The sequence below is a fragment of the Juglans microcarpa x Juglans regia genome, chromosome 5D (assembly GCF_004785595.1).
Source record: "Juglans microcarpa x Juglans regia isolate MS1-56 chromosome 5D, Jm3101_v1.0, whole genome shotgun sequence".
NCBI classification, from domain to species: domain Eukaryota; kingdom Viridiplantae; phylum Streptophyta; class Magnoliopsida; order Fagales; family Juglandaceae; genus Juglans; species Juglans microcarpa x Juglans regia.
Genome location: NC_054602.1, coordinates 3,758,601 through 3,785,246, shown reverse-complemented (window position 1 = coordinate 3,785,246; position 26,646 = coordinate 3,758,601). Strand labels below are relative to the sequence as shown.

Sequence of the window (26,646 nt, the reverse complement as noted above, 5' to 3'; positions counted from 1 at the left end):
AAAAAAATATGAAAGAATACTAAATGAGCATTCTAGAAGTAAGCATCCTAATAATAATACTCCAAATTTTCTAATGAATATCTAAATGAGGTGAAGCTATGCATTAATTTTAGCAAACGAGGGTGTGCATGCAATCATAATGACAGTGAGGCTATATTACTATGAAATGCTTCTTTTCCCTTTTGATAATCCATAAGAGCCTCTTTGTTATGACAAGTTGGTATTCTGTTTTTACATAATCAAACCAAAGCATATGCAATTTGATTTTTATATTGTGCATGCTCAGACAGTCATCTTGTTAAAAATATCTGAGTAATGAAAATAAGTTGCCCACCATCCCCAATTTCTTTCACAAAAAGCTTCTTTGTAGCATCCTATACTGCAAGGTACAAACCATTTCATATTTACATAATCTATAACTCATGAATGAATCCAATGGAGTAGAATTGCTTTTCCATTTCTCCTAGCCTTGCCAAATTGATCGATCCGGTCACTATTAACAGAATAACGACCATTTACATAGCTTGAGCAAAATTTGAACAATTTTCTTGACATCAGTAGTTATTTTGCTTACTAAAGTATCCCTTTTCCTCTATCGTAAAGGGAGAGAATTTTGCAGTCTACTCATGAGAATGGAGGGCTTGAAACGTTGCCCCATTGATAGCCTACCATTATTGCCACTTGATAGAAAAACGCTTTCTACCAAAAGAAAGAGAGAAAGAGAGAAAGAGGAAGAACTCTTCTGCATGGGCAATTAACAACTCAAAAGGCACTTTATTCTCTTCCCAAAGGACAACTCATTGTAGCCCAATTTTGTTAGTCAAGTTCCTAACCCCAAGTTCCTTAAGTTTCAAGTTAAATTTCTCTACATTAATAGCTCTGTGTCGGGACATCAAGCAGCTCAAAAGCCATTTTGCCCTCTAAGCTGGGCCACAATGGAAAGCTAAAGTTCCATTATCTTGGACAAGTCCAGAACTGTTCACATGGTTAATGATCGAAAAGAAGGGGACCAATGACTTTGGATATAAGTGATTGTCCCATTATTTTTATCATGTCTTTAACCTAATCTACCTAAAAATTTGGTAAGCATAACGGATTTTGACTGATTTTAAGAGCTGTTTGAGCTTTTAATATGTGATCCAAAAAACATTACTTTCTAGTGCAACATCGCAAAACCACCGCATAAGAACGGAGAACTCATACCAAATTCCTAATATGCTCACAACATCATACAAACAGTGTTCCCCTTTTTTTTTTTCTTCTTCTTCTTTTGATGTGGCTCAACAAGATGGGAGTGAACCCCAACCTGACCCCACCACCTTACCTATCGTCAAACATGTGTTGAGGTCTTATTTCATTTTTGGTTCTTTTTTTCCTCCTTTTCTTCTTTGGTTGGTTGGTTGGTGGGGAAGAAACTAACGAGGCCAATCCAGTAATTTGACATAAACGGACGTTTGAACTGGTCAGGGGCAGGTTATGAAATCGACGGTTGAAAAGAGAGAGGGAGGCAGAGGGGACCCTCATGAGGTTCGCAGAATTTGCTCTTAAGCCACCATGCAGCAGTCATCACAATTCACAAAGTATCTGCATAGGCCTTTTCACACCTCACTCCAAAGAGTACTGGGTATGCTTTTCCCTGCACTGCTCTTGCTTCCATTCTCACTTCCTGAGCATATATCATTTGGTCTAGAAAACAAGACCAAGCACAGGCTATAGGAAAACACCCATTTGTGGTTATCTTCGATAACAATGTCAGTAGGATTTATGTACTATCAAGACCGTGAAGTGGGTCAATTCTGAATTTAGATGCTTTGACATTTTCTTTCTTCGTTTAATTTATGTTCTTCTTTTAGGTAAAGTCAATGGTGCTCTTCTGTGGCTGATACTTGATAGTGTAAAAGGTAAAGAGTCTCTGGGCTGCTCTGAAATCAAGTTATTGTACTTGATATGTTTCCTATTATTGTTGTACTCCCTTTGTTTGATGAAACACTGACCTTGGTGATTCTTTTCCTTGGTTAGATTGAGTAATATATGTGCTTTTAAGGATACCAGTTAGTAATCGTTTTATCATGCATAATTATCAACTGTGAGCCTCACACAGAAACATTACTGGTATTAACATTTTCAATTTTGGCACTTCCAAATTTGGTCAGGCCAAACATTACTGGTATTAACATTAATCGAATGGGCTTGGAAAACTGAAATAGTGTGATGAACAGAATTAATTATCAGCTGGTTTTGTTTTCCGCTGAGAAAAACTTCTATGGAGTAAATGTAATACGGTTGTTTATGTTTTTTTTTTTTTTTTTTTTTTTTTTTTTTTTTTTTTTTTTATCTGTCTCAAATGAAGGGTCAGTTGAAGAGTACATACTTTGATCAATACGATCTTATGAATCTTCAATGGCCAAGACCAAGTGCTGGTTTGGTTGGGTAACCAGGCTCCTAACTTCTGAGTCAAGAACAAAACTTGAAAAGGTTGATTTACACTCTTCTACTTTCAATAATTAGAAAGATGATTTCCAGTAAGCTTTTTTGTTATCTTCGTATTCCTTGCACTTTTCAGAAATCGAAGAGGTGGAGATGGTTTTTTGGAAAGGTTAAACATAAGCAGTACCCTGCACTCTTAGCACCACGGAGAACACTGAGCGAAGCAACAGAAGAGCAGAGAAAGCATGCTTTGACTGTTGCCATAGCAACAGCAGCTGCAGCAGAGGTTGCAGTGGCTGCTGCTCATGCAGCAGCCGAGGTTGTCCGGCTCGCAGGCGCTTCTCAATCTTGCCAGCGCTTCATGAAGCAAGATAGAAATTTGGCTGCCATTAAGATTCAAAGTGCTTACCGGGCACATCTTGTGAGCTTTTTCAAATCTTTGCTCCATCTTTCTCCATTACCAACTTTTGTCTCCAATTTATTGGGATATAGACTTGTGGCATCTTCTGCATTCCATTGGAACTTGGATGATATTGTTGTTGCTCTAGCTTCTAAAAAAGTAAATTTCTTTTACCTTCAAATTAATCATGTTTATTTTTTCAAAAATTTCTTCAACTGATATGCTAAATAAGTTGGTAAACTCTAGTGAGAATTGGAAGTCATTCAACTGTAAAGATCTCCAAATACTCCAACGCGTTCAAATGCTTCTTAAAATACTGAGTCTTACATTGCGAATTCAAGCGCAATGCCAATTTGAATACTCAAACCATCCAGACCGAGTGGTTTTAGAGTCACAATTAGTCCGCCTGCCATGCACTATTCAAACACAGCAATAACACAATGGACCACTCATTGGAGAAGACGGACATGTACATGCTCTTTGCTTCCCTTTTTTTTTTTGTGAGATTTGGAGAAAAAGATGCAGGATTATGAGAACGATTGTTATCTTTTATTGGTTATATTGAACTAAGCGCTTTCATGCCTGACTTGAATTTCAAATGGGAGTGAAACAGGCAAGGAAAGCATTGAGAGCATTGAAGGGACTGGTGAGACTTCAAGCCATAGCTCGTGGACGAGCTGTGAGATGCCAAACAGTCACATTGAAGTGTTCGCCACCCAGTGCAAAAAGACAGGCAGAGGTACAGGAAAAGAGCATCCCTTCTGCAGATGCAAGCCGCAGAGATTGTTATAAGAAACAATTTGACAGGGCAAAAGATGAGTTTGGAGAAGAGGACACAAAGGTAATGAGATGATTCAAATAAAAGATTAATGCCTTTTAAGGTGCTTTCAAAAGAAACTTTTAGTAAGAATGAGTTCTGATAACCCAAGAAGAATCATAGAGACCCTTTTATGTCATTGTTAATGAAAGAACTTCCCTAAAAAGGAAAAATGTACTACAACTAAGGGGATCCCAATCAATATTTCTCTGTTTTTCTTGGTATGTATATAAGTTGCATGCAAGTGTTAGTAGATGTTTGTCTTTCAAACTTCAGAGATAACTTCTTAACCCATAGGAGGAGAAGAGGGTACCATTTGTATAGGGGAATTATTTCGAAATAGACCTCCAATCAGTTTGCATGGTGAAGACCTAATGCCTATGGACTTCTTCACAATGAAGTTTCACCCGAATAAATCGGTTATTTGATGATACTGCAAATCAAATTTGTGCTGATGATGTTTATTGATGTTGCTGATCTGGTTTACTGAAGATTTGGTTATGGGCAGCTTGAATGCAGCAGTCAGAGAAGTTGGGACCGGAGCATGGTTTTGAAGGAAGACATGGATGCTATATGGTTAAGAAAGCAAGAGGCCATTACCAAAAGAGAGCGCATGAAGAAATATTCATTTTCACAGGGGGTAATTTTATCTGCTATGATATTTCCTCTTATGCTTTGGTGGCTGATGACTAGAACCGAGTCATAGAAATCCGAATCCTATATGTAAATTTACTACCATGTCGTTACCAAATGTTGCTTGGTTCCTAGTTTCCTGTTTTACTGACAACTAAAAAGATAACAAAACAAGGTTCTGGTCTCTTCTCTCGTATCTAGTTTTTATGACAATTATATGTTTCTTAGGAGAGGAGAAATGCTCAAATGCTGGAGGAATCAGTGGACAACAAGAAATTCGGAAAGAGGAGCTGCCGGCTAGAACAACTGTTAGACAAAGAGCAGGCATGTAATATGGAAGGAGTGGGTGACAGGAATGGGCAAAAACAAATTAAACCCAGAAATGAACGGAAGCAAGTTTCTCTAGGACTGGATTCACAGTGGTCATTCCCAAGGAGATCTTTCTGTCATGCGAAACAGAACTCAACTGGTAATGACAGTTTGATGCCAAATTCTCCCATTTTTCGAACTTACATGAGTGCAACAGAATCTGCCAAGGCAAAACAAAGGTCGTTAAGCACACCAAAGCAACGGATCATTGGGTATTTGGATGGATGCCTTGATCACAACTTTGCAAACAAGAATGAGCAGTACTACTCGTTTTGGTCTTCTTTTAATACTGGTACCAATGACGGTAGAGGTGTTTCTCAGTAGGCATGCATCTTCCTGCAACATGGATCGTCCTTGCTGAGTCTAAAACCAAGTTCAGTCCAAAGGCTTTTTCAGGGGAAAAAAAAAAAAAAAACAATGTCGCAATTATTTCACAAACCCGTTTACGTTTTTAAGACAAATAATCATGTCAAAGTTTATTTCGACTTGGTTTTTGACAGGGAGAGGAATTGAAGTACCTTCATACCATATTCATCTCACAGCTACTTTTATATATACATACAGTTTATCATGAACAACGTACGATATTATCATGATCGCCTTATAATAATCTCAATGGAAACATTCACAATTAATTGAATCCTTCTGAGGCTAGTTTTGTAATTGGATATATGTTTATACCATCTCTCTGGACATTTTGTAATACTATATATTTTGGTGGAATAACAAACAGGAAGCTTTCAATTATGGAACATGCATGGTACTTGTACAAAAATGCTAGTGCAGGCCGGGACACGATATATAGAACACGAAGAAAGCTCATAAATATGATTAATTAACTGACAACTTCAATCTAGGGTGAGCATTGACTTAATCAGAATTGGATTGACTCCGAATCCAACTTAATTTGTCGAACTCCAACTCCAATTTGTGTAGGCTCAAATCTGACTCCAACTTTGACTTGTCAGAACGGAGTCGGATTTGGGCTTTCAGTTTTTGATTTTTTTAACTTCATATTTAGTTCACAAAAAATAAAGAATGGGCTTTCAAATTTCAAATTTTCTAAGAAAATTAAAATTAAAACTAAATAATTCACTGCTAATTAATTTACTTTTATACTAATATCTAACTTATTTTTATACTAGGCTTATACTATAATGTCTAATTACATGTTGTCATATTATAGTATTACATATTATTTTGTATCTAATTATATGTTATTATACTATAGTATTACATGTTATTATATTATACTAATATCTAACTTATTTATAACTTATTTCTAGTGTTTAATTACATGTTATTATACTTTAGTAAATTAATACCATGTGTAATTAACTTATTATACTTAGACTTATTAGTTATTTCTATATTAGTGCATGTCTAATTTATTTCTATACAAAACTTATACTAGAGTGTCTAATTACATGTTATTATACTAATATCTAACTTATTTCTAACTTAATTATATACTAGACTTTATAGTGTCTAATTACATATTATTACACTTTAGTAAATTAGTATATGTATTATTATTATACTAGACTTATTTAAATACTAGTGTCTAACTTATTTCTATACTTGATTATGTATGCTAGTAATACTATGATATTTACATATACTAAACTATCATTAGTATATTTATATTATAGTACAAGTATATTATTTTATAATAATTAGCTCATACTAGTATATTATTGAATTTAACTATATAAGTTCTAGTTATATAATTACATAACTATATTAGTATATATGATAAATATATAGATAAATATATTTTTATAACATATGTACAATATCAGAGGATAAAGTTAGAGTCGAAGTCGGTTCAGTGACACATCCAACTGAAAAATTAAAAAAAAAAAAAATTTGACTCCAACTCTATTTTGTCAAAATCGGAGTGGAGTCGGATTCAAAATTGGATTTACCAAATTTTGCTCAACCCTACTTCAAACTAAGAACCTTAAAGACTAGCGCGTTAAGGGGAAAATACACTTTTAGCCTCCAACTAATACAATTCTTCATAGAAATTTTATACCAGCTTACATCTCATGATCAAACCATTAAAAATTGGCATGATCTTACACCATTTAACTACCAATAATTGATCATAAATAGCATTAACATTCATATTCAACCGTTAAAATAAATAGATAAATAAAACGGATGATATGACATGATATCTTGACTATTAATGAATATTATAGACGATGCACACTACATTTTTTTATTTATTTTATTTTATATGTATAGTTAGTGGATGTGTTAATGAGCACTAGCATTTTTTTTTTAGTTGGAGGAGGGGTTTCGAACTCAAGACCTTCATTTTGGAGGCTGGGGTTATGCCAATCAGGTCACAGATATTTGGCAATGAGCACTAGCATTGGTTTCTCTATATGCTTATTCAAAATTACATCTTTTAAATATTGATTTTGTATATCAAGAAAAACTTCCACATTGGATTATGTATTATTGAATCATTTTTTTCCTAAAATTCTTTTTTATATATATTTTGCAATTAGCATCCACTTTATTTTATCAACTTAATACAAATTTTATGTATCAAAATCATCTTAATATAAATTCTACAAAGTTAATTTTAATGGATAGGAGAGATAAAAATAGTAAAATAATGTTTGAAGAGTGAATAGCGGTTCTTCAAATTCATAGCTATGCAAAAATTTAGAGATGCATGAGCCAATATAGATGAATTTAAAAGGATATTATTCAAATTTGAATATGAAGATGAAGATGCATAAGTCAATACTAGTGCTGGTCAATTCTCAATATATATTCAGTAATTGCACATGTACAAGTTTGGGACGATATTCTGTAGTTCTGATCTGTTTTTTACAGTTTCGGCAATGGATTCGAGTTGGTAGATCAGTCCAGCCGCAGGATTTCAATGATTAGAAACATGGGATTAGTGAATAGTAGTATTTTTAGATTAAGATAAGTTTAATTTTTTTTATGAAAAGTTGAAAAAATAATAAGTTCATCAATTATAAGTTTGAGGTGAATTGAATTTGGTACAACAGCAAAACACAACCAAAGTCTTCCGTCTGGTGTGGATTTTGTCTAGTTTTCGATTTCTCCGGCCAGTTTGGTGTGGATTTTCTCTAGCCACTTGTTCTAGCTTTGGATTTTCTCCAATTTTTCTAGTTTTGGATTTCTCTAACCGCTTATTCTAGCTTTGGATTTTCTCGATTTTCTCTACTTTTGAATTTCTCTAGCTCTGGTACGAGATCTGTTTCAAGAATGTGCTTACTCTCCCACCTTATACCCATGCACCACCCCTCTCAAATCCTGATTCGATGTCTCATTTCTTGTTTAGAACTATTTTAATCCAACTTTTACAGTTGACTGATATCAAAATTAATTTAAAACATATTAAAAGCTGTTTCTTCCCTTTCTGTCAGGTCTCATTTGCTTATATAAATTTTATGGTACGATTCCAAGTTTACTGTTGCAAACTTTCTTTTATAATCATCGAGAATTATCCAAGTTGGTGTTCATGACTTCTTCCCGAAGAATTTATTCCTTGAAAAGCTCTTTTAAGAAGGGTATACTAGCTGTTGTGAATCATATTAATTTACGAGTGGGAGGAAAAGTGATCCAAATTCTTCATGGGGCTTACTTTGTATAGTTGGGAGAATAAGATGAGATGATTTTAAATAAAAGTTAAAATTGAATAAAATATTATTATAATATTAAATTTTTAATATTATTATTATTTTAGTATTTAAAAAAATTAAATTATTTATTATATTTTATATAAAAATTTAAAAAAATTATAATAATGAGATTGAATTTACTATCCAAATTCTATCATTTCTATTATGATAGAATAAGTACTAAAGTTTCTGACTTTTTGTTACGGCCGTTTTATCTGACTTTGCAGTTTGCCCCACCAAGAGAAAAAGCAATAGAAGAAGCGAGGGTTTGAGATATGGGAGATTTTTGCCCACGTGAGAAAAAACTGTAGGTGTCTGGAATTTTGATATATACAGTTGTTTTTACGTATTCTTTACATATTTTATTGGTATGATTAATTGTATCAATTTTTTTAATATACAGTCAATTGAGTGTATAAAGAATATGTAAAAGTAATTATTTATAAAATTTTTATTTAATAAAAGCTGCCATGTCAGTGGATAAAAGATTCTGGTTTTCCGTTTGCAAGTATAGCATTTTCCACCGTAATTATATAGAACGGAAAATATACTTTTATCATGAAACAATATTTATGGGTACAAACACAGAAACTCGAGTCCCTGACATTAATGCGGAAGTATAAAGTCTGTCTTAGCTAGCTATATATTGTAGTAATGCAATTATGCAACCCAAAGCTGCCCTTATTCCAAAGGAAAAGTCCTGGTTGGACTTCTCTTAATTCACAATATCATAAAACAGTACCACTGCATGGACGAGTCTCGTCCTAGTCTTATAGTTTATTCGACTGATCTGACTACTACATGGTATTCTTAACTGAAATCAATACTGTATTTAGGCGTTTTATTCGGTAAAAACAGCCCCCAATATTTCTCATAATCTGGATTCTTCTGGTTCTCATCAAACATGGCAAAAACGTAAGTTTCTATAGGGCTACCGGGCTTCTTTGGAGTTCCTCCCTTCACATGCTTAGCCAAGTTCGTGTTGTAAGTTCTTGCATTATTTATTTTTGTCGCCTGCCCTCCACCGGACGGCCAACCGGTCTCGGAAACGACGATCCGCAAAGACCCCCCGCCGGCCCTTTCTAGTGCCCAATAGAAGGCATCCAAAATGGCATCGAAAAGGTTACGGTACCCGTACCGGCCGTCCTGCACGACAACTTGTGGAGAAGTGAAAAGAGCATACTCAAGACGAATGCTAGCAGTGTTGCCAATGTAACTGAAATATGGGTAAATGTTAATGAGTAATGGGGAGTTGTTATTCACTAAGAAACGGATGATGGGACCAAGAAGTGCTTGGTATTCGGAATTGAATGAGCCTTTTGATGGAGGGTAGGACTCTCCGAGAGCAGCTGCAAAAGTAGGAGTGGAAACTTTGATTTTGTTCCCCAGGCCAGCATTAGAGATTGCAGTTTGAATGTTTTGCATGGCAGGGAGAAGATACCGTGCATATGGACCGTTTGGCTTTATTTCATTGCCAACCGCAATGTACTTGAAATTCACATTCCCATAATTTTGCACATGGTTTCGGACCCATGCATTTGCAGTGGCTTGATTTGAAGCAATGCCTTGAAGCTCTTCATCAGGGACACCCAGCATGAGCTCGATGTTGGTGCCTCCGAGGGCTTGTTGAGCAGCTTGGTTTTGGCCATATAGTCGCATTCTTCGGATGTTGTATTGTTTATAGAGCTCTACAACTTCTCTTGGGGATGGTAAGTTGTTTCCAAGCATTCCATAACAAACACCAATCTGCGCAGCTGCGTTAGATTGAAAAAACATGTTAAATTTTAATTATATATGTCCTCATCCGCTGATCATAACTAGGTCATGTTGAAAATGAGATTTTGTTCTTGTGAATGAGAAATATGTTATATATCGAATAGTATTAATTTGGTACATGAGTGGCCAGACATTCCACACGTACATAAGATGCATGCAGCATATATGGGACGTATACGTTTGTCGAGATCAGCATGAAATTCAACATGATGCAGGTTTAGATCAGATATATATATATATATATATATATATATATATAACATATCCCGATGAAAGCTACTGTTTTGAAATTAGTTGACCTTTTATATATCTTGGTACGTCATTTGATTATTGTCATGCATGATTAACACATGAACGACAAGTACTTTAAATAGCATGCATGCATGCAGTGTTGCTCTTACATTTTCGAAAATGAACTCTTGTTACCGATTTTAATTTTCAAGCTGCGCACATGTTATATAATTCAGGGTGGTACGACTTATATCGAGGTTTATATAAGATCAATAACTACAGCTTGACCACTAAGGTGGTCACCTAATTGGCAAAAGGTTAGGGAATCGTTCTTCCCTCTTTTACTTAATTGAGGTCACAAGTTCAAAACAACTTACAAATCTTGGGAGGCTTTGCATGCTAGCACTTTAGTGTGATTGCGGTGACAAGCTGCTCCAAATGAGGTCAATAGTTATGGCTCAAAACGAACATACCTCAGCGAGTCAAGCTTTTATGGTCACACCTAGAGGGAATTAAAAGTTACACTGGCCACCCCTCCCCATGCCACTAGGCGATCATTGGCCATCCTAAGGGAATCAAATTGTAGTTTTTTTTAAAAGAGTTTTTTTTTTTTTTTAAAGAGTACTCTTATATTGATGTTGTTATTCTACTAGCTAGTTTAGAGAGAGAGAGAGAGAGAGAGAGAGAGAGAGAGACCTGTAATGTCCAGGCCAGCCATTAGCATCCCAAAGAGTAGTAGCATTATGGACACCATGGAAGGGAATTTCCTGATTGAATGAGATGTAGCCATGAATGGAGGAAATCTTTGAGGAGAAAGGAAGAGTAAAGGAGCTAGCGAGAAGAAGAAAATCAACTATGCTTCAAAACGCTAATTAGCTGCCCTTTATAGAGAATAGATAGGGGTGGGTATATGGCGACTAGATATGCTGGAGACTAGACTGTAACTGGTCAAACACTCCATGGGACGCAATTTGCACTCCATGGGAAGGAAGACGAGGGAAGGAATTTTTAGCAACGCACTAATAAAAAAAAGACTTTTCGGCAAACATATTTTGGCCATTCCTCCAAAATTAATTTAGCCCGCCAAACACTGCGGAAATTAATTAAGCCATCTCCACGTGCGCGCGTGTGTATATATATGGCCTACGGGATAGGGGTGGCAAATTATGTTTTTAGCTCGTATTCATGTCGTGTCAAGTTAGAAATATTTGACTATATAACTCAATTTGAACCCAATCCGTTAAATTAAACGTATCAAACTTTCAAACTCTAACTCAACTCATTTAGATAACGAGTCATCTTGTGTCATATTTTTTGACCCGTTTAATAATTAACTAGAAATATGTTAACACGATACAAGTCATTTAAATTTATTTATTTCATGTAAATTGGTTGAACTAAACGCATAACTCATTTGATTTGATTAACAAAATTTCATATAAAAGTTAAAATCTATATTTATTAATAACCACAATATCTTAAAAAATATATATCAATATTTTTTAAATTTTAACATATAGTAAAACCAATATTATAAATCACACAATAAAAAATATGAGTATAGGTCTAAAATTACAATCCCAACAATAAAAATAATAAAAATATAATTATATTGAAAAATATCAATATTACAACCTAACAATAATAAAATTTTAATTTTGAAATAAATCCTAAACAGGTCAAAACAGATTGATTTTGTGTTAAGCAGGTTGACTCGTTTATAAATCGTATCTTAACGGGTCAACCTATTTTGATCCGAATTCATTAATATCAAATTTAGAACCGTCAAATAAATTTGTATCGTGTTCATATTAAGTTTACAAATCATGTCAAATATTGTTACTCCTACTATCTACTACTAGAGGTTATTAATCTGTTATATACAGAGTCAATATTGACGGCCTCAAGTTTTTATATATTTTACTCTATAATATTTATTGCTTGTTTACTGCTATTCTAAATATTTATAATTAATGTTATAGCATTCACTCCAAATTTTATCTTTCTCCCATTTCAAACACTTAAATTCGATAGAAATTTAATTTTTTTTATAATTAGTAGGGAAAGAATTTTAGCCCGTCAATCACTCTACGGAAATTAGTTAAGCCACCAACGTCAATACACACAATATATATATATATATATATATATATATATAGGAATCTAGGATGTTCAAACAAAAACTTCGTTTTATGTTCGTTTTATTATATGTTCAGACAAAAACTTCTGCATCCTATAATAAATTTAATGCCGGCCATATTTGGCCGGCATTAAATTTATTATAGGATGCAGAAGTTTTTGTTTGAACATCATAGATTCCTATATATATATATATATAAACAATATATATAGCATACAGGCCGGCACTAAATTTATTATAGGATGCACCGATGCAAAAGTTTTTGTTTGAACATAAAACGAATTAACATGGGTTAATTACTTTTTGAGAAATGATATAAGTTACGGTAGTAAGTTTGTAAATGTCGTGTAATTATTTTAAAAAAAAATTGAATCAATAAGAACCCATATGAAAAGAAAATTAATTTTATAATACTGAACCTCACAATTTTTTAAAAGTGCTGCGTCCAATAAATATGGAATATTACCAGAGATCATAGAGCACCCAACTTAAGGTCCATTTTCGTAATCATCAAATTTCAATTGGATCCAATGAATATGCTTCAAGGCATGCTTCTTCTTTTAAGCGCATGCATGACCAGATAGATAGACTAGTGCCACTGATCATCATCCAGCATTTCATGATCATGCTAGTGTTGTATACGTGGAAAATTGAGATCAAAGTTACACGCGGATATTTGCAATAGTAATATTACTGTATATATATATATATATGTATGTATATATGAACTATTTCTCTTAAATTTGTCATCAACTTACGATAGACTGGGATTAATTAATTTGATTAGTTGATAGACTGGGATTAATTAATTTGATTTTTTGGGATGAGAATTTTTATTTCAAAAAACTGGGATTTTATTTGTTCCAAATTAAAAGTTCATGCCAAAAAAAAAAAAAATTGGGACGAAATTGTACGTGCTAGACAGATTTGAACTTTTGGGACAAGAACATGTGAATTATTTTACATTTTGTCCCTAAACATGTGAATTTCACATCAATAATTAATGCCGAGGACATCCGTCCAAGTTACAAGCAATATTATCAAATACCGTAGGACGTACGTTGCACGAGTAGTTGTGGAACTATTTGTTTTCCCGTCGAATAGTCTACTATTCGGTTTTTCATTGTTTCTTTCTGAACATTTTCTCATACGTATGCAACCATTATTGCAATGGACACCTTGTCGTATAGATGAAACATGAGCATCCATGAGTCCAAAACCACTCCCATCGACCAATTTGTAAAGATCACAACAAGATATGGGAGTGGAAAACACTAATCAACCTCCATGAAAGGTCTCTCTCATCACAAGAGCATTTCTCAATCACATTTTACGTGGTAGTAAGACCACATGGCAGCACCTCAGTAGCGATTGACAGGGCACACAATGGATCAATCCAGTTTATAGTAACAAAATTCCCAACTTGCTGTAATCCACATCAAGGGGAAGCTATAGCAGCACTCATAGGTGTTCAAGAAACACATTCAAGACAACTAAAAAAGATTATCATAGAAAGAGATTTATAAAAAGTCATAGCAGTTTTGCAACAGCCACATCAAAACACCAATTGGATAATTGAGGGCATCATCAGTGACACATAGTTCTTTCTACGAAGTTTTGAGGAGTGGACAACAACAAAATTACGTCATTTTCAAAATCGATGCGCGTATTCTATTGTGCAATAGATAACAACCAACAACATATTAAATAGCATACTCCTAAATAGGATCCTCCAATGTCTGTTGGAATTTCATAGTGAAAAAGATCCACCTATCTAAGCTATTTACTACTGTTAATTTGTACTTTTAATTTCCTGCACCTAGAACAGTTGTCCCTAATGTTTCCATAGTTTCTAATAAAGACTACTTGTTCAGAGAAAACAAAAAAAAAAAAAAGGTACATTTTCTCCAAATAACCAATTTCATTACTTGCCTCTCTTTGAGGGTAATGAGCCCATGTGCTGAAACTCGATGGACTGCAGATCCATACAACGTCTAGACAACACTTGCAATAACTCGATCTTATTCCAGCTTAACCTATATTTTTCTGGATTTTTATGCTATTTTACCAAACATTAATGTAGCTAGTCACACAATCACTCCATTACTAAGGGGTGGCAAGTTGCAATCATGAAAACAATTTCTGAACGATCATTAATTTGAAGTACCTTTGGCTTATATTTGATTGCATTTCGAAATTGAGTAAATGCATTAATATTTCCACGAGACGATGTTAGAGTCTTAGACCAATATTTCCAATATCCGTAAATGCATTAATGTGCATTTACGCCTATCATAGAAAAATCTTTTTTTTTTCTCCTTATCTTTGGACTAATTGATCTCATTTTATCTCATCTTTTGATCTTAATTATTTATTATCATATGAAAGGCACGCAGTTAGCTAGCTAGGGCTCAATTTTAAGATATGGGGAATATAATTAACAAAATATATAAGTATACCTTTCTCAGTCAAGCGATATATTTATTCAACAATTTACAAATTAGAATCTTAGACCAATATTTCCAATATTCGTAAATGCATTAATGTGCATTTACCCCTAACATAAGAAAATCCTTTTTTCTCCTTATCCTTGGACTATAATTGATCTTCTTCCATTCATGACGAGATAGTGCTAATATAATTCTTGGAAACTTTGATAGCCGCATACTGTAGAATATTGGTAATCATAGGATCGAGTCAGTTTGATATATATATATATATATACACATGACTATTAATAGAGTAACGTCCATTGGATGTTTGCCTAATTTAGTTAATTAAGTATATTATCATATTTAAATTATGTTAAAACTCTAATTATTTATATGGTTTTACTTTCTTAAAAATATTTAACAAAATTTCATTATTTATTTAATGATGAAATATTAGTATTTTATAAAATAAATTTGATAGCTTATGGATGATATGATATTTATATTTTAATTATCTATTTTAAAATAGTTTAAATCAGTGTTTAAATTTCTACTGTTGAATTAAATTTGGGACTTAAGATGAAGAGTTGGGATTTAAATCTCTAAAACTTTCATTTTCTCCTCATTTTCTCTCTCTCTCTCTCTCTCTCTCTCTCTCTCTCTCTCTCTCTCTCCTTCCGCTTCACGTCTACCCTCTCTCTCACCCGATCTCCTCCCTCAAGCAGCCTAGTGCCACCGTGCGCCACCCTGCGGCATCACTGACCACCTCACCGGCTTCCCTTCACGCCGGCGACCAAGCCCCACCTTCGAAGCCCTTTAGTAGCTCCTCTCTTAGTCACACGCGAGCAACTCGAAATAGGTCTCAACGCACCAGTTCTCCACCCTTGTGCCACCGCGGCTCAGCCCCAGCTCCACCAAGCACCACCACCGAGTTCCCCTCACGCTGTGGACCACTTCCATGAAACCCACCACCCGTAGCTCCTCACTAGCCCCACAGACGCAGCGCCTCTACACGCACGAGTTTCTCCTCGTAGCGCCGCCATTATCCAACCACATGCCACTGCACCACCATGACGGCCTAGATCCGCCGCCTACAGCCCACGACACTCCACCAGCCTTCCACGGCATCTCCCCTGCTCCTCCATGCCCAACCGAGCCTCTACCTCTCCCATTTTGTGATTTTGTAAATTTCTACATTTTGTGATTTTGTATAATTAGGATGATTTACGGTGAGTTTGTAATCATCTTACAGTGATTTTGAGATGATTTACAGTGAATTTGGTCTGTATTTGCTGTGAGGTTGTACAAATCAGGAACATAAGTGGAAGACAGAAGTATATATTGTTCATTACTGTTCATTATTATTCATCAGCCGATACGCTCTTTTAAGTATAAGAATATATATATATATATATATATATATATATATATATATAGTGGAAACCAATCCAAAATATTCTGAGTGCTACGTCCAATAAATATGGAATATTACCTGAGATCATAGATTAAATTTCAATTGGATCCAATTAATATGCTTCAAGGCATGCTTCTTTTAAGCGCATGCATCATGACCAGATAGATAGACTAGTGCCACTGATCATCATCCAGCTTGTCATGATCATGATAGTGTTATGTGGAAAATTCGGATCAAAGTTGCGCGCGGATATTTGCAATAGTAATATTACTGTGTATAATATATAGATATATATATATATATAATATATATATATCCTTATACTTAAAAAGAGACTATGGATAGATAAACAGTAATAAACAGTATTTTATGTTTGACTACTTTTGTTTTTCATCAATGCCTCTACACAAAAATTCTGCTTCTTTTTAAGTAAATTAAGCTGCTGCTTTTTTTTTTTTTTTCGCCAACCCACTCTTCCTTTTACTTTTATATTTTGCAACCTATAGACTTCATTTATTTGAGCTTCTCTTGAATTATACTACATAATATTTTATTGGTAGGCATCTAGAAATCTAGAAATGTCGAATGGGTCAAACGTGCAGAATGGGATTGAAGGGGTCCTTCATTTGTTTGTAAAGACGTTGCTTTTCCACTTTTGGTCAGCTAATGTTGTGCATTTATTGGCCTAAATAAAATAGAAACCAGAAGAAAAAAAAAATGAAGAATAAAATATCAAATATGTATTGTGTATGTGAAGAAACATTCACAAGTTATAAAATTAAACATAAATCATACTATTAACCAATTTAATTCACAACTCGGATCTATGCCTCTTAACTATTTTTTCTATTTAAAACCAATAATAATGTCATGAAATAATTGAAATATATTAGTTCTAGATGTATAAAATGTGCAATGATTCAACTCAATCAATACTTCATGAGATTGAAGGTTCAGGGTTTGAGTCATAGCTAGGTTAGTTAAACTTATTGCTATTTGAATTAGTAGTTTCTAACTGGAATAAGTTATATTATCCTCGTAGATCTTATTATTAAATTTTCTTCTTCTACACTAGATGTTTATATTTTAGAATAATTTATTTTATAATAATACAGGGCAAACGTGCCTAGCACATAATCCCATTGCTAGTATATATATATATATATATATATATATATATATATATGTATGAACTATTTCTCTTAAATTTGTCATCGAATTATGCTATATATAGATATATATTATTTTTTTATTGCATGCAATAGTACTACTGCTAATTATTTTATAAATTACTGAGGGTGAATCCCCTTTGGGCCGGGAAGGCTAGCTTGCCGTAGTGACCATAAAATTATTTGTTCCAAACATTCTTCGCTACAAGCTTGAAATTAATTAATTTTATTTTTTGGGATGAGACTTTTTGTTTCAAAAAATTGGGATTTTATTTGTCCCTAAAGACGGTTTGAGATGAAAATTTTCCATCCTGATCATTTTGTTCCAAATTAAAAGTTCATGCCCAAAAAAAAAAAAAAAAATCATTCGAGACGAAATTGTACGTGCTAGACAGATTTGAACTTTTGGGACAAGAACATGTGAATTATTTTACATTTTGTCCCTAAGCATGTGAATTTCACATTAATATTTAATGCCAAGGACGTTCGTCCAAGTTACAAGCAATATTATTAAATACCGTAGGGTACTACGTACGTTGCACAATTAATAAGTAGTTGTATGATCTATAATTGTAAACTCGGATATTCAAGGCAGATCGATCATTGTAAACTCGGATATATATATATATATATATATATATATATATATATCTTAATTACTCATGATATGATTCTAGACAGTAGACAGCAATCATGCATAGTATGGGATTACAAGCGCGCAGATCAGTACTGTAATTTATTGTCATATTGTGCACCAAAGTTGCACTTATTCCGTATATGATCGATCTAATACTATTCTTAACCAAAAGTAACTTGAAACTTGTGTCAGAAGGATAATTGTGTATAGCTGAAATCTATATTGTATTGAGGGAACAGTGTCCCTTTTTATAGAGTTTACAACACTGTTTCTGTTACAAGAGAACTAATAAGATAATGACAAGTGTAAAGTCTAGAATATTCTAAGAATTCTGTAAAACTAATTTATCTAGGTTAATACGTCCTCTCGAGTCCAATAGGGTTTCAACCACAGTGAGACTCGTTCTAAACTTAAAAAATGTATCAGAAACTAAGGGCTTTGTCAGTACATCAGCCAACTGATCTTTGGAACTGCAGTGGGCAACTGTTAGACTCTTGGCAGCAACCCGATCACGAACAAAATGATAATCAATGTCCATATGCTTTGTCTTGGAGTGATAAACAAGGTTGGCAGATAAGTATGTTGCGCCAATGTTATCACACCACAAAATTGGAGATTTAGGAAGAAAAAGACCCAACTCCCGAATCAGTTTTTGCAACCAAATTAATTCTGCAGCAGTGGATGCAAGTGAGTTGTATTCTGCTTCTGTACTAGATCTTGCAACTGTCTTTTGTTTCTTTGAACTCCAAGAAATAAGATGGTTTCCCAAATAAACACAAGAACCAGATGTTGATCTTCTGTCATCTGGGCATCCTGCCTAGTCTGCATCTGAGTAGGCATGAAGAGTGAAGGGTGAAAGAAATTTGAACATCAAGCCATAATTTATTGTGGCCTTAAGATACCTCAAAATTCTTTTAACAGCCGACCAATGAGATTGTTTTGGGGAATGCATGAATTGACATACTTTGTTTACTGAGAAGGATATGTCAGGTCTAGTAAAAGACAAATATTGTAAAGCACCAACTATACTTCTAAACAAAGTAGTATCATCAAAGGAGGGAGTATCAAACTGTGAGAGCTTGAGAGATGCAGACATAGGAGAGGTGATGGGTTTAGCATGAATCATGTTGCTTCTAACAAGTAAGTCTTTGATGTACTTATGTTGAGAAAGAAAAAGTCCAGAGTCAGAGTAGTCAATTTCGAGACCAAGGAAATAGGAGAGTTTGCCTAGATCCTTGACAGGAAATGCAAGACCCAAATCATTGACAAAGCTGTTAATGGCACTCGGCTTGGATGATGTCAGAACAAAGTCATCAACATAAATCAGAAAGAACATGTGTAAATCACCATGATGCAATATGAACAGAGACGGATCAGATTGAGAAGCAGAAAAACCATAATCAGTTAACCAAGAGCTTAATTGTGCAAACCAGGCCCTCGGGGCCTGCTTCAGAACATAAATCGCTTTATGAAGCTTGCAAACATGTTTAGGAAAATTTGAATCAATAAAGCCCTGAGGCTGTTGCATGTAAACAATATCAGACAGTGATCCATGCAAAAAGGCATTTTGTATATCCAACTGGCGCAGAGGCCAGCCACGAGTCACAGCAATTGAGAGAACCAAACGTAGGGTAGTCGGTTTGACTACCGGACTAAAGGTATCATGGTAATCAAGGCCAGGCTGCTGGTGATAGCCTTTAGCTACCAGTCTAGCCTTTCTACGTTCCAAGGTTCCATCAGAGTTAAATTTGGTTTTAAAAACCCAACGACAACCAAGAACATTATAAGAAGGATCAGAGGGTACCAAACTCCAAGTTTTGTTGTGAAGGAGAGCATTATGCTCTTGAGACATTGCATCTCGCCACTCTGAAAATTTGGATGCAACTGAGAAGCTTGAAGGATCATCTGGTACCATAGCCATGGAGAGGAAACAATGCCGTGATGGAAAAGGAATGGTGCCATCTGTGGAGGTTCAGGGACGAGAGGAATTTGTTTTGCTTCAGGTGATGATGGGAGACCGTGGTGGTCGAAGAATAGAAGAAGACGAAGAAGTATTTATAGGAGTAGAAGAAGACGGAAGCAGCGGCGCAAGAGATGAGGAATTATCTGGAGAATTAAGGTTAGATGTATTGGAAGATGAAGGGTCGGGTAATGGATTGGGCAGTAATGGGCTAGATGAAGTATTGGTGGGTAAGGGAGTGAGCGGATCGATGATTGGGCCAGGGTATGGACCAAGGATAGATTGAGGAAAGAGAGGTAAGTGAGCAGCGGGTATGGACGGGGCTTGAGGTGTGGTTTGACTGGGCTCCGAAAAGGGAAACTCATCTTCATGAAAAGTCACATCCCTTGAAATATATAGCCTATTGGACTTAAGATCCAAACACTTATATCCTTTGTGATGTGGACTATAGCCCAAGAACAAACATGGAGTAGATCGAAAGAGAAGTTTATTTTTATTGTATGATCTGATATTGGGAAAACATTTGCAACCAAAAACTTTGAGGGAGTTATAATCTGGATCATGGTTGAAAACAATTGAATGAGGAGATTTATTGTTGAGGATTTTTGTAGGTAGAAGATTAATTAAATAAACTGCTGTTTCAAAAGCATCAGACCAATATGATTTAGGAAGAGAAGCATGGGCTAGCAAAGCAAGCCCAGTTTCGACAATATGTCGATGCTTTCTTTCAACTATACCATTTTGTTGATGCGTATGGGACAGGAAAGTCTATGAGAAATACCAAGTTTTTGACAAATTGTTGTGAGAGGTTGGAATTCACCTCCACCATCCGTTTGTAGAGTAATTAATTTGACATTGAATAATCGTTCAACGTGAGATAGAAATATGTGGAAAATGTGTTGAACATCAGATTTTAGTTTAAGCGGATAAAACCATGTGTAACGAGTAAAGTGGTCCACAAATGAAGCATATTATTTAAAACCAAGCCTTGAATTAACCGGAACTGGGCCCCAAAGGTCCACACTGACTACTTGTAAGGGCCTTGTGTAAACGGCCCTACTGAAATTAAAAACCAACTGATGGCATTTAGCCAAGGGGCACTCGGAACAAGTGAGAGGCATTTTGTTGGAAACGAAAGACAAACAGTTGGAGTGTAAAATTTTAAAGACAAGCTCGAGTGATGGGTGCCCCAAACGCCGATGCCAATTTGAAATAGAGGTCCTTTCACCAAGAGCAGTAGAAGGAGAAGTCTCGAGCTCGAAGAGGAAGGGAAGACATAGAGACCATTACGAGTTGGACCTGTGAGGAGGATTTTCTGGGTCCGGGTATCCTTCACAGAGAAATGAGTGGAGTGCAACTCAAAGAAACAATTATTATCGATGCAAAATTGAAGAACGGAGACGAGATTCTTGGTGATGTTAGGTACATGAAGGAGGTTGCATAAACGAAAATTAGAAGAGTTTAAATGAAAGAGAGAGTCACCGAAATTCTGAATTGGAAGACAAGATCCATCTCCAACACGGATTGCTTCAGGTCCATGATATGGCTCAGATGACAGATTCAAGTTGCTCAAGTCGCTGGTTATGTGATGGGTAGCGGTGGAGTCCGAGTACCAAGTTGAATCGGAGCTGGTGTTTTGGTTGTGGGAAGAGGTATAGTTTGCGGAAAAAGATTGGGGTGGGTCATATTGATAGGAATGATCAAATCTATGGTAGCATTGGAGGGCAACATGGCCCGATTTCTGGCATACTTGACAGGTAGGGCGAGGCCCACTAGGTGCTTGATGGGTGTTCCCTGAGGACTGAGAGAACTGTCGCCCACCACGAGAGTGATGACGACCTCTCCCACGGCCTTGTCTTCCACCACGAAAGGGAGCACGACCTCGTGTATCCCGAGAGAAAGTAAAATTTGCTGAGGGTTCATGTAGGATTTTTGAGACATGACTCAGTCTGTTTTCTTGGACAAGTAAGAGTTGATAGAGTCCGTGAGAGGTTAAAGGTTCAGCGCGAGTTGTAACAGAAGTTACGAAACTCTCATAAGCAGGCCCTAAACCAGTGAGAAGATAAGTAGCAAGGTCCTTTCAGGAATAGAGGAGCCAGTTGCTGCAAGGGTGTCGGCAAGATTTCGGACTTTCCCAAAATAATCAGAGATAGTTTGATCTCCATGAGAAAGATGAGTCAATTGATATCTGATTTGGAAGTCTTTTGCCTGTGATTGAGATGTAAACATGGACATCAGGGCAAGCCATAAGGCTCTAGAGGTTTCAGCTGAGAGAACATGGCTACTGATTGAACCGGAAAGAGAGGTAACGAGTATACTGAGCACGAGTTGATTTGTGCGGGTCCGGGAAAGAAACTTAGGGTTGGTCTGTTTGGTGGGGAATTCCGTGGTGATAGGCAAGAATTGAGAAGGGCAAGGCAGAGTTCCATCAACATATCCATAGAGATCTTGCCCTCTAAGGTATGCTGAGATCTGCACTTTCCATAACAAAAAATTTTCAGTTGTTAGCTTGGTAGTAACAACATGTGAGGAAGATGAAATAGAGGAGGCCATGGATCAAGAGGACTGCTAGTCGAGCAGCTCTGATACCATGTCAGAAGGATAATTGTGTATAGCTGAAATCCATATTGTATTGAGGGAACAATGTCCCTTTTTATAGAGTTTACAAGACTGTTTCTGTTACAAGAGAACTAATAAAATAATGACAAGTGTAAAGTCTAGAATATTCTAAGAATTCTGTAAAACTAATTTATCTAGGTTAATAACTTGGGCTGTTTATTTGGAAGAAAGAGCCCCCAGTGTTTCTCATAAGCTGGTTCTTTCTGATTCTCAACAAACATGGCAAACAAATAAGTTTCTATCGGCTTTCCAGGTCTCTTTGGAGTGCCTCTGGCGCCCTTCACATGCTGAACCAACTTCGTTATGTAAGTTCTTTCATTTTCAAGCGATGTGGTTGCCCCACCGTCTGAAGGCCAACCGGACTCCAATACAACGATCTCTAATGACCCCCCGCCGGCTTTCTCCAATGCCGAGTAAACAGCATCTAAAATGGCATCGAAAAGATAACGATAACTGCGAGGAGGGTCGCTCACTACCTCTGAAGGAGCCGTGAAAAGGGCAAAGTCTAGATGAACATTTCGGGGGTCACGAATGTGACTGAAATATGGGTATAAGTTAACGAGTAATGGAGACCGGTTGTTCACTAAGAAGGTGATGATAGGATCAAGAAGTGGCCTGTATTCGGGCTTGAAAGAGCCTCTTGATGGGGGGGAGGACTCTCCAAGTACTCCAATGTCAACGGCAGTGGAAACTTTGATCTGGTTTGGGAGGCCAGCTGCAGAAACTGCGTTTTGAATGTTTCGCATGGCGGGGACAAGGAACTGTGCATATCGATACGAAGGCTTTACTTCGTTTCCAACTGCAATATACTTGAACCTGACATTACCGAAGTTTTTCACGTTGTTTTGAACCCAAGCGTTTGCATTGGCTAGGCTCGAAGCGATGTTTTCAATGTTGTCGTTCGGAAGGCCGAGCATGAGCTCAATGTCGGAGCTTCCGAGGGCTCGAAGAATAGCTTGGTTTGGATCATAGATTCTCATTCTTCAGATGTTGTTTTGTTTACTGAGGGCTATAACTTCTGCAGGCTGTGGTAGATTACCAAGTCTTCCATAACAAACACCAACTTGCGCACCTGCACGAGTCAATTAAACAACAAATGATCAATGGTTTTACATATACATAAAAATGCCAATGCATGCTTGGCCCCCACTTCTTTTAGCTCAAACTTTGTGCAGCTTGAGCTCCTATATATAAAGCCTACGGCATATGGTTTAGTTCCAATTGAAATATGCGCTCAATTTCCTCCTTAATTGTCATCGAATTACTCGTAAAAAATGAACATGAAAAAAACAAGTTCTGCCGGTAGTAAAACATGATCGAACTCTGTCCTTAACTTGACAATTATATGTTTCTTAGGAGAGGAGAAATGCTCAAATGCTGGAGGAATCAGTGGACAACAAGAAATTCGGAAAGAGGAGCTGCCGGCTAGAACAACTTTTAGACAAAGAGCAGGCATGTAATATGGAAGGAGTGGGTGACAGGAATGGGCAAAAACAAATTAAACCCAGAAATGAACGGAAGCAAGTTTCTCTAGGACTGGATTCACAGTGGTCATTCCCAAGGAGATCTTTCTGTCATGCGAAACAGAACTCAACTGGTAATGACAGTTTGATGCCAAATTCTCCCATTTTTCGAACTTACATGAGTGCAACAGAATCTGCCAAGGCAAAACAAAGGTCGTTAAGCACACCAAAGCAACGGATCATAGGGTATTTGGATGGATGCCTTGATCACAACTTTGCAAACAAGAATGAGCAGTACTACTCGTTTTGGTCTTCTTTTAATACTGGTACCAATGACGGTAGAGGTGTTTCTCAGTAGGCATGCATCTTCCTGCAACATGGATCATCCTTGCTGAGTCTAAAACCAAGTTCAGTCCAAAGGCTTTTTCAGGGAAAAAAAAAAAAACAATGTCGCAATTATTTCACAAACCCGTTTACGTTTTTAAGACAAATAATCATGTCAAAGTTTATTTCGACTTGGTTTTTGACAGGGAGAGGAATTGAAGTACCTTCATACCATATTCATCTCACAGCTACTTTTATATGTACATACAGTTTATCATGAACAACGTACGATATTATCATGATCGCCTTATAATAGTCTCAATGGAAATATTCACAATTAATTGAATCCTTCTGAGGCTAGTTTTGTAATTGGATATATGTTTATACCATTTCTCTGGACATTTTGTAATACTTTATATTTTGGTGGAATAACAAACAAGAAGCTTTCAATTATGGAACATGCATGGTACTTGTACAAAAATGCTAGTGCAGGCCGGGACACGATATATAGAACACGAAGAAAACTCAGAAATATGATTCATTAACTGACAACTTCAAACTAGGGGTGAGCACTGACTTAGTCGGAGTTGGATTGACTCTGAATTTGACTTTGTCGAACTTCAAATCCGAACTCCAACTCCAATTTGTGTAAGCTGATATCTGACTCTAACTTTGACTTGTCGGAGCGGAGTCGGATTTGGACTTTTAGTTTTTTATTTTTTGTAACTTCAAATTTAGCTCACAAAAAATCAAGAATGGGCTTTCAAATTTCAAATCTTCTAAGAAATTTAAAACTAAAACTAAATAATTCACTACTAATTTACTTTTATACTAATATTTAACTTATTTTTATATTAGACTTATACTATAATTTCTAATTACATGTTGTCATATTATAGTATTACATATTATTTCGTATCTAATTACATATTATTATATTATACTAATATCTAACTTATTTATAACCTTATTTCTAGTGTCTAATTATATGTTATTATACTTTAGTAAATTAATATCATGTGTTATTAACTTATTATACTTAGACTTATTAGTTATTTATATACTAGTGCATGTCTAATTTATTTCTATATAAGACTTATACTATAATGTCTAATTACATATTATTACACTTTAGTAAATTAGTATATGTATTATTATTATACTAGACTTATTTAAATATTAGTGTCTAACTTATTCTATACTTGATTATATATGCTAGTAATACTATGATATTTATATATACTAAACTATTATTAGTCTATTTATATTATAGTACAAGTATATTATTTTATAATAATTAGCTCATACTAGTATATTATTGAATTTAACTATATAAGTTCTAGTTATATAATTACATAACTATATTAGTATATATGATAAATATATAGATAAATATATTTTTATAACATATGTACAATATCAGAGGATAAAGTTAGAGTCGAAGTAGGTTCAGTGACACGTCCGACTGAAAAATTAAAAAAAAAAAAAAATTGACTCCAGCTCTATTTTGTCAGAATCGGAGTGAAGTCGGATTCAAAATTAGATTTTTCAATTTTTGCTCAACCCTACTTCAAATTAAGAACCTGAAGACTAGCGCGTTAAGGGGAAAATACACTTTTAGCCTCCAACTAATAGAATTCTTCATAGAAATTTTATACCAGCTTACAATATCTCATGATCAAACCATTAAAAACTGGCATGATCTTACACCATTTAACTACCAATAATTGATCATAAATAGCATTAACATTCATATTCAACCGTTAAAATAAATAGATAAATAAAACGGATGAAATGACATGATATCTTGACTATTAATGAATATTATAGACGATGCACACTACATTTTTTTATTTATTATATTTTATATATATAGTTGGTGGATGCGTTAATGAGCATTAGCATTTTTTTTTTTTTTTTTTTTTGAGTTGGAGGAGGGGTTTCGAACTTAAGACCTCTATTTTGGAGATTGGGGTTATGCCAATCAAATCACAAACTATACTTGTGATAGGATGCAGAAAGGAGGAAAACGAAGTTTTTGTTTGAACATATAATAAAACGAACATAAAACGAAATTTTTGTTTGAACATCCTAGATTCCTATATATATATATATATATATATATATATATTGTGTGTATTGACTTTGGTGGCTTAACTAA

At 35.2% G+C, this 26,646-nt stretch overlaps 3 protein-coding genes across 4 annotated transcripts; 1 reads left to right on the top strand and 2 right to left on the bottom strand.

The window, feature by feature from the left end:
• Positions 1-1,467: 1,467 nt before the first annotated feature.
• LOC121265109 lies at positions 1,468-5,217 on the top strand. 2 transcript variants are annotated; one of them, XM_041168595.1, is made up of 7 exons: positions 1,468-1,624; positions 1,854-1,897; positions 2,343-2,475; positions 2,564-2,848; positions 3,441-3,668; positions 4,153-4,284; positions 4,506-5,217. In XM_041168595.1, the coding sequence occupies exons 3-7, from the start codon at positions 2,401-2,403 to the stop codon at positions 4,968-4,970; spliced, it is 1,185 nt and encodes a 394-aa protein (XP_041024529.1). In that variant the 5' UTR covers positions 1,468-1,624; positions 1,854-1,897; positions 2,343-2,400; the 3' UTR covers positions 4,971-5,217. The 2 variants fall into 2 exon arrangements, with proteins under 2 accessions (XP_041024529.1, XP_041024530.1); XM_041168596.1 differs by lacking the exon at positions 1,468-1,624 and adding an exon at positions 1,637-1,751.
• Positions 5,218-8,854: 3,637 nt separating this feature from the next.
• On the bottom strand, positions 8,855-11,192 carry LOC121265113 (glucan endo-1,3-beta-glucosidase, basic isoform-like). The gene is made up of 2 exons (XM_041168601.1): positions 11,024-11,192; positions 8,855-10,074 (listed from the first exon to the last, which is right to left on the bottom strand). The coding sequence occupies exons 1-2, from the start codon at positions 11,115-11,117 to the stop codon at positions 9,131-9,133; spliced, it is 1,038 nt and encodes a 345-aa protein (XP_041024535.1). The 5' UTR covers positions 11,118-11,192; the 3' UTR covers positions 8,855-9,130.
• An 11,640-nt stretch (positions 11,193-22,832) lies between these two features.
• LOC121264766 (glucan endo-1,3-beta-glucosidase, basic isoform-like) lies at positions 22,833-23,693 on the bottom strand. Its single transcript, XM_041168066.1, has one exon. It carries the CDS (start codon positions 23,676-23,678, stop codon positions 22,833-22,835), a length of 846 nt encoding a protein of 281 aa, XP_041024000.1. The 5' UTR covers positions 23,679-23,693.
• Positions 23,694-26,646: the final 2,953 nt, after the last annotated feature.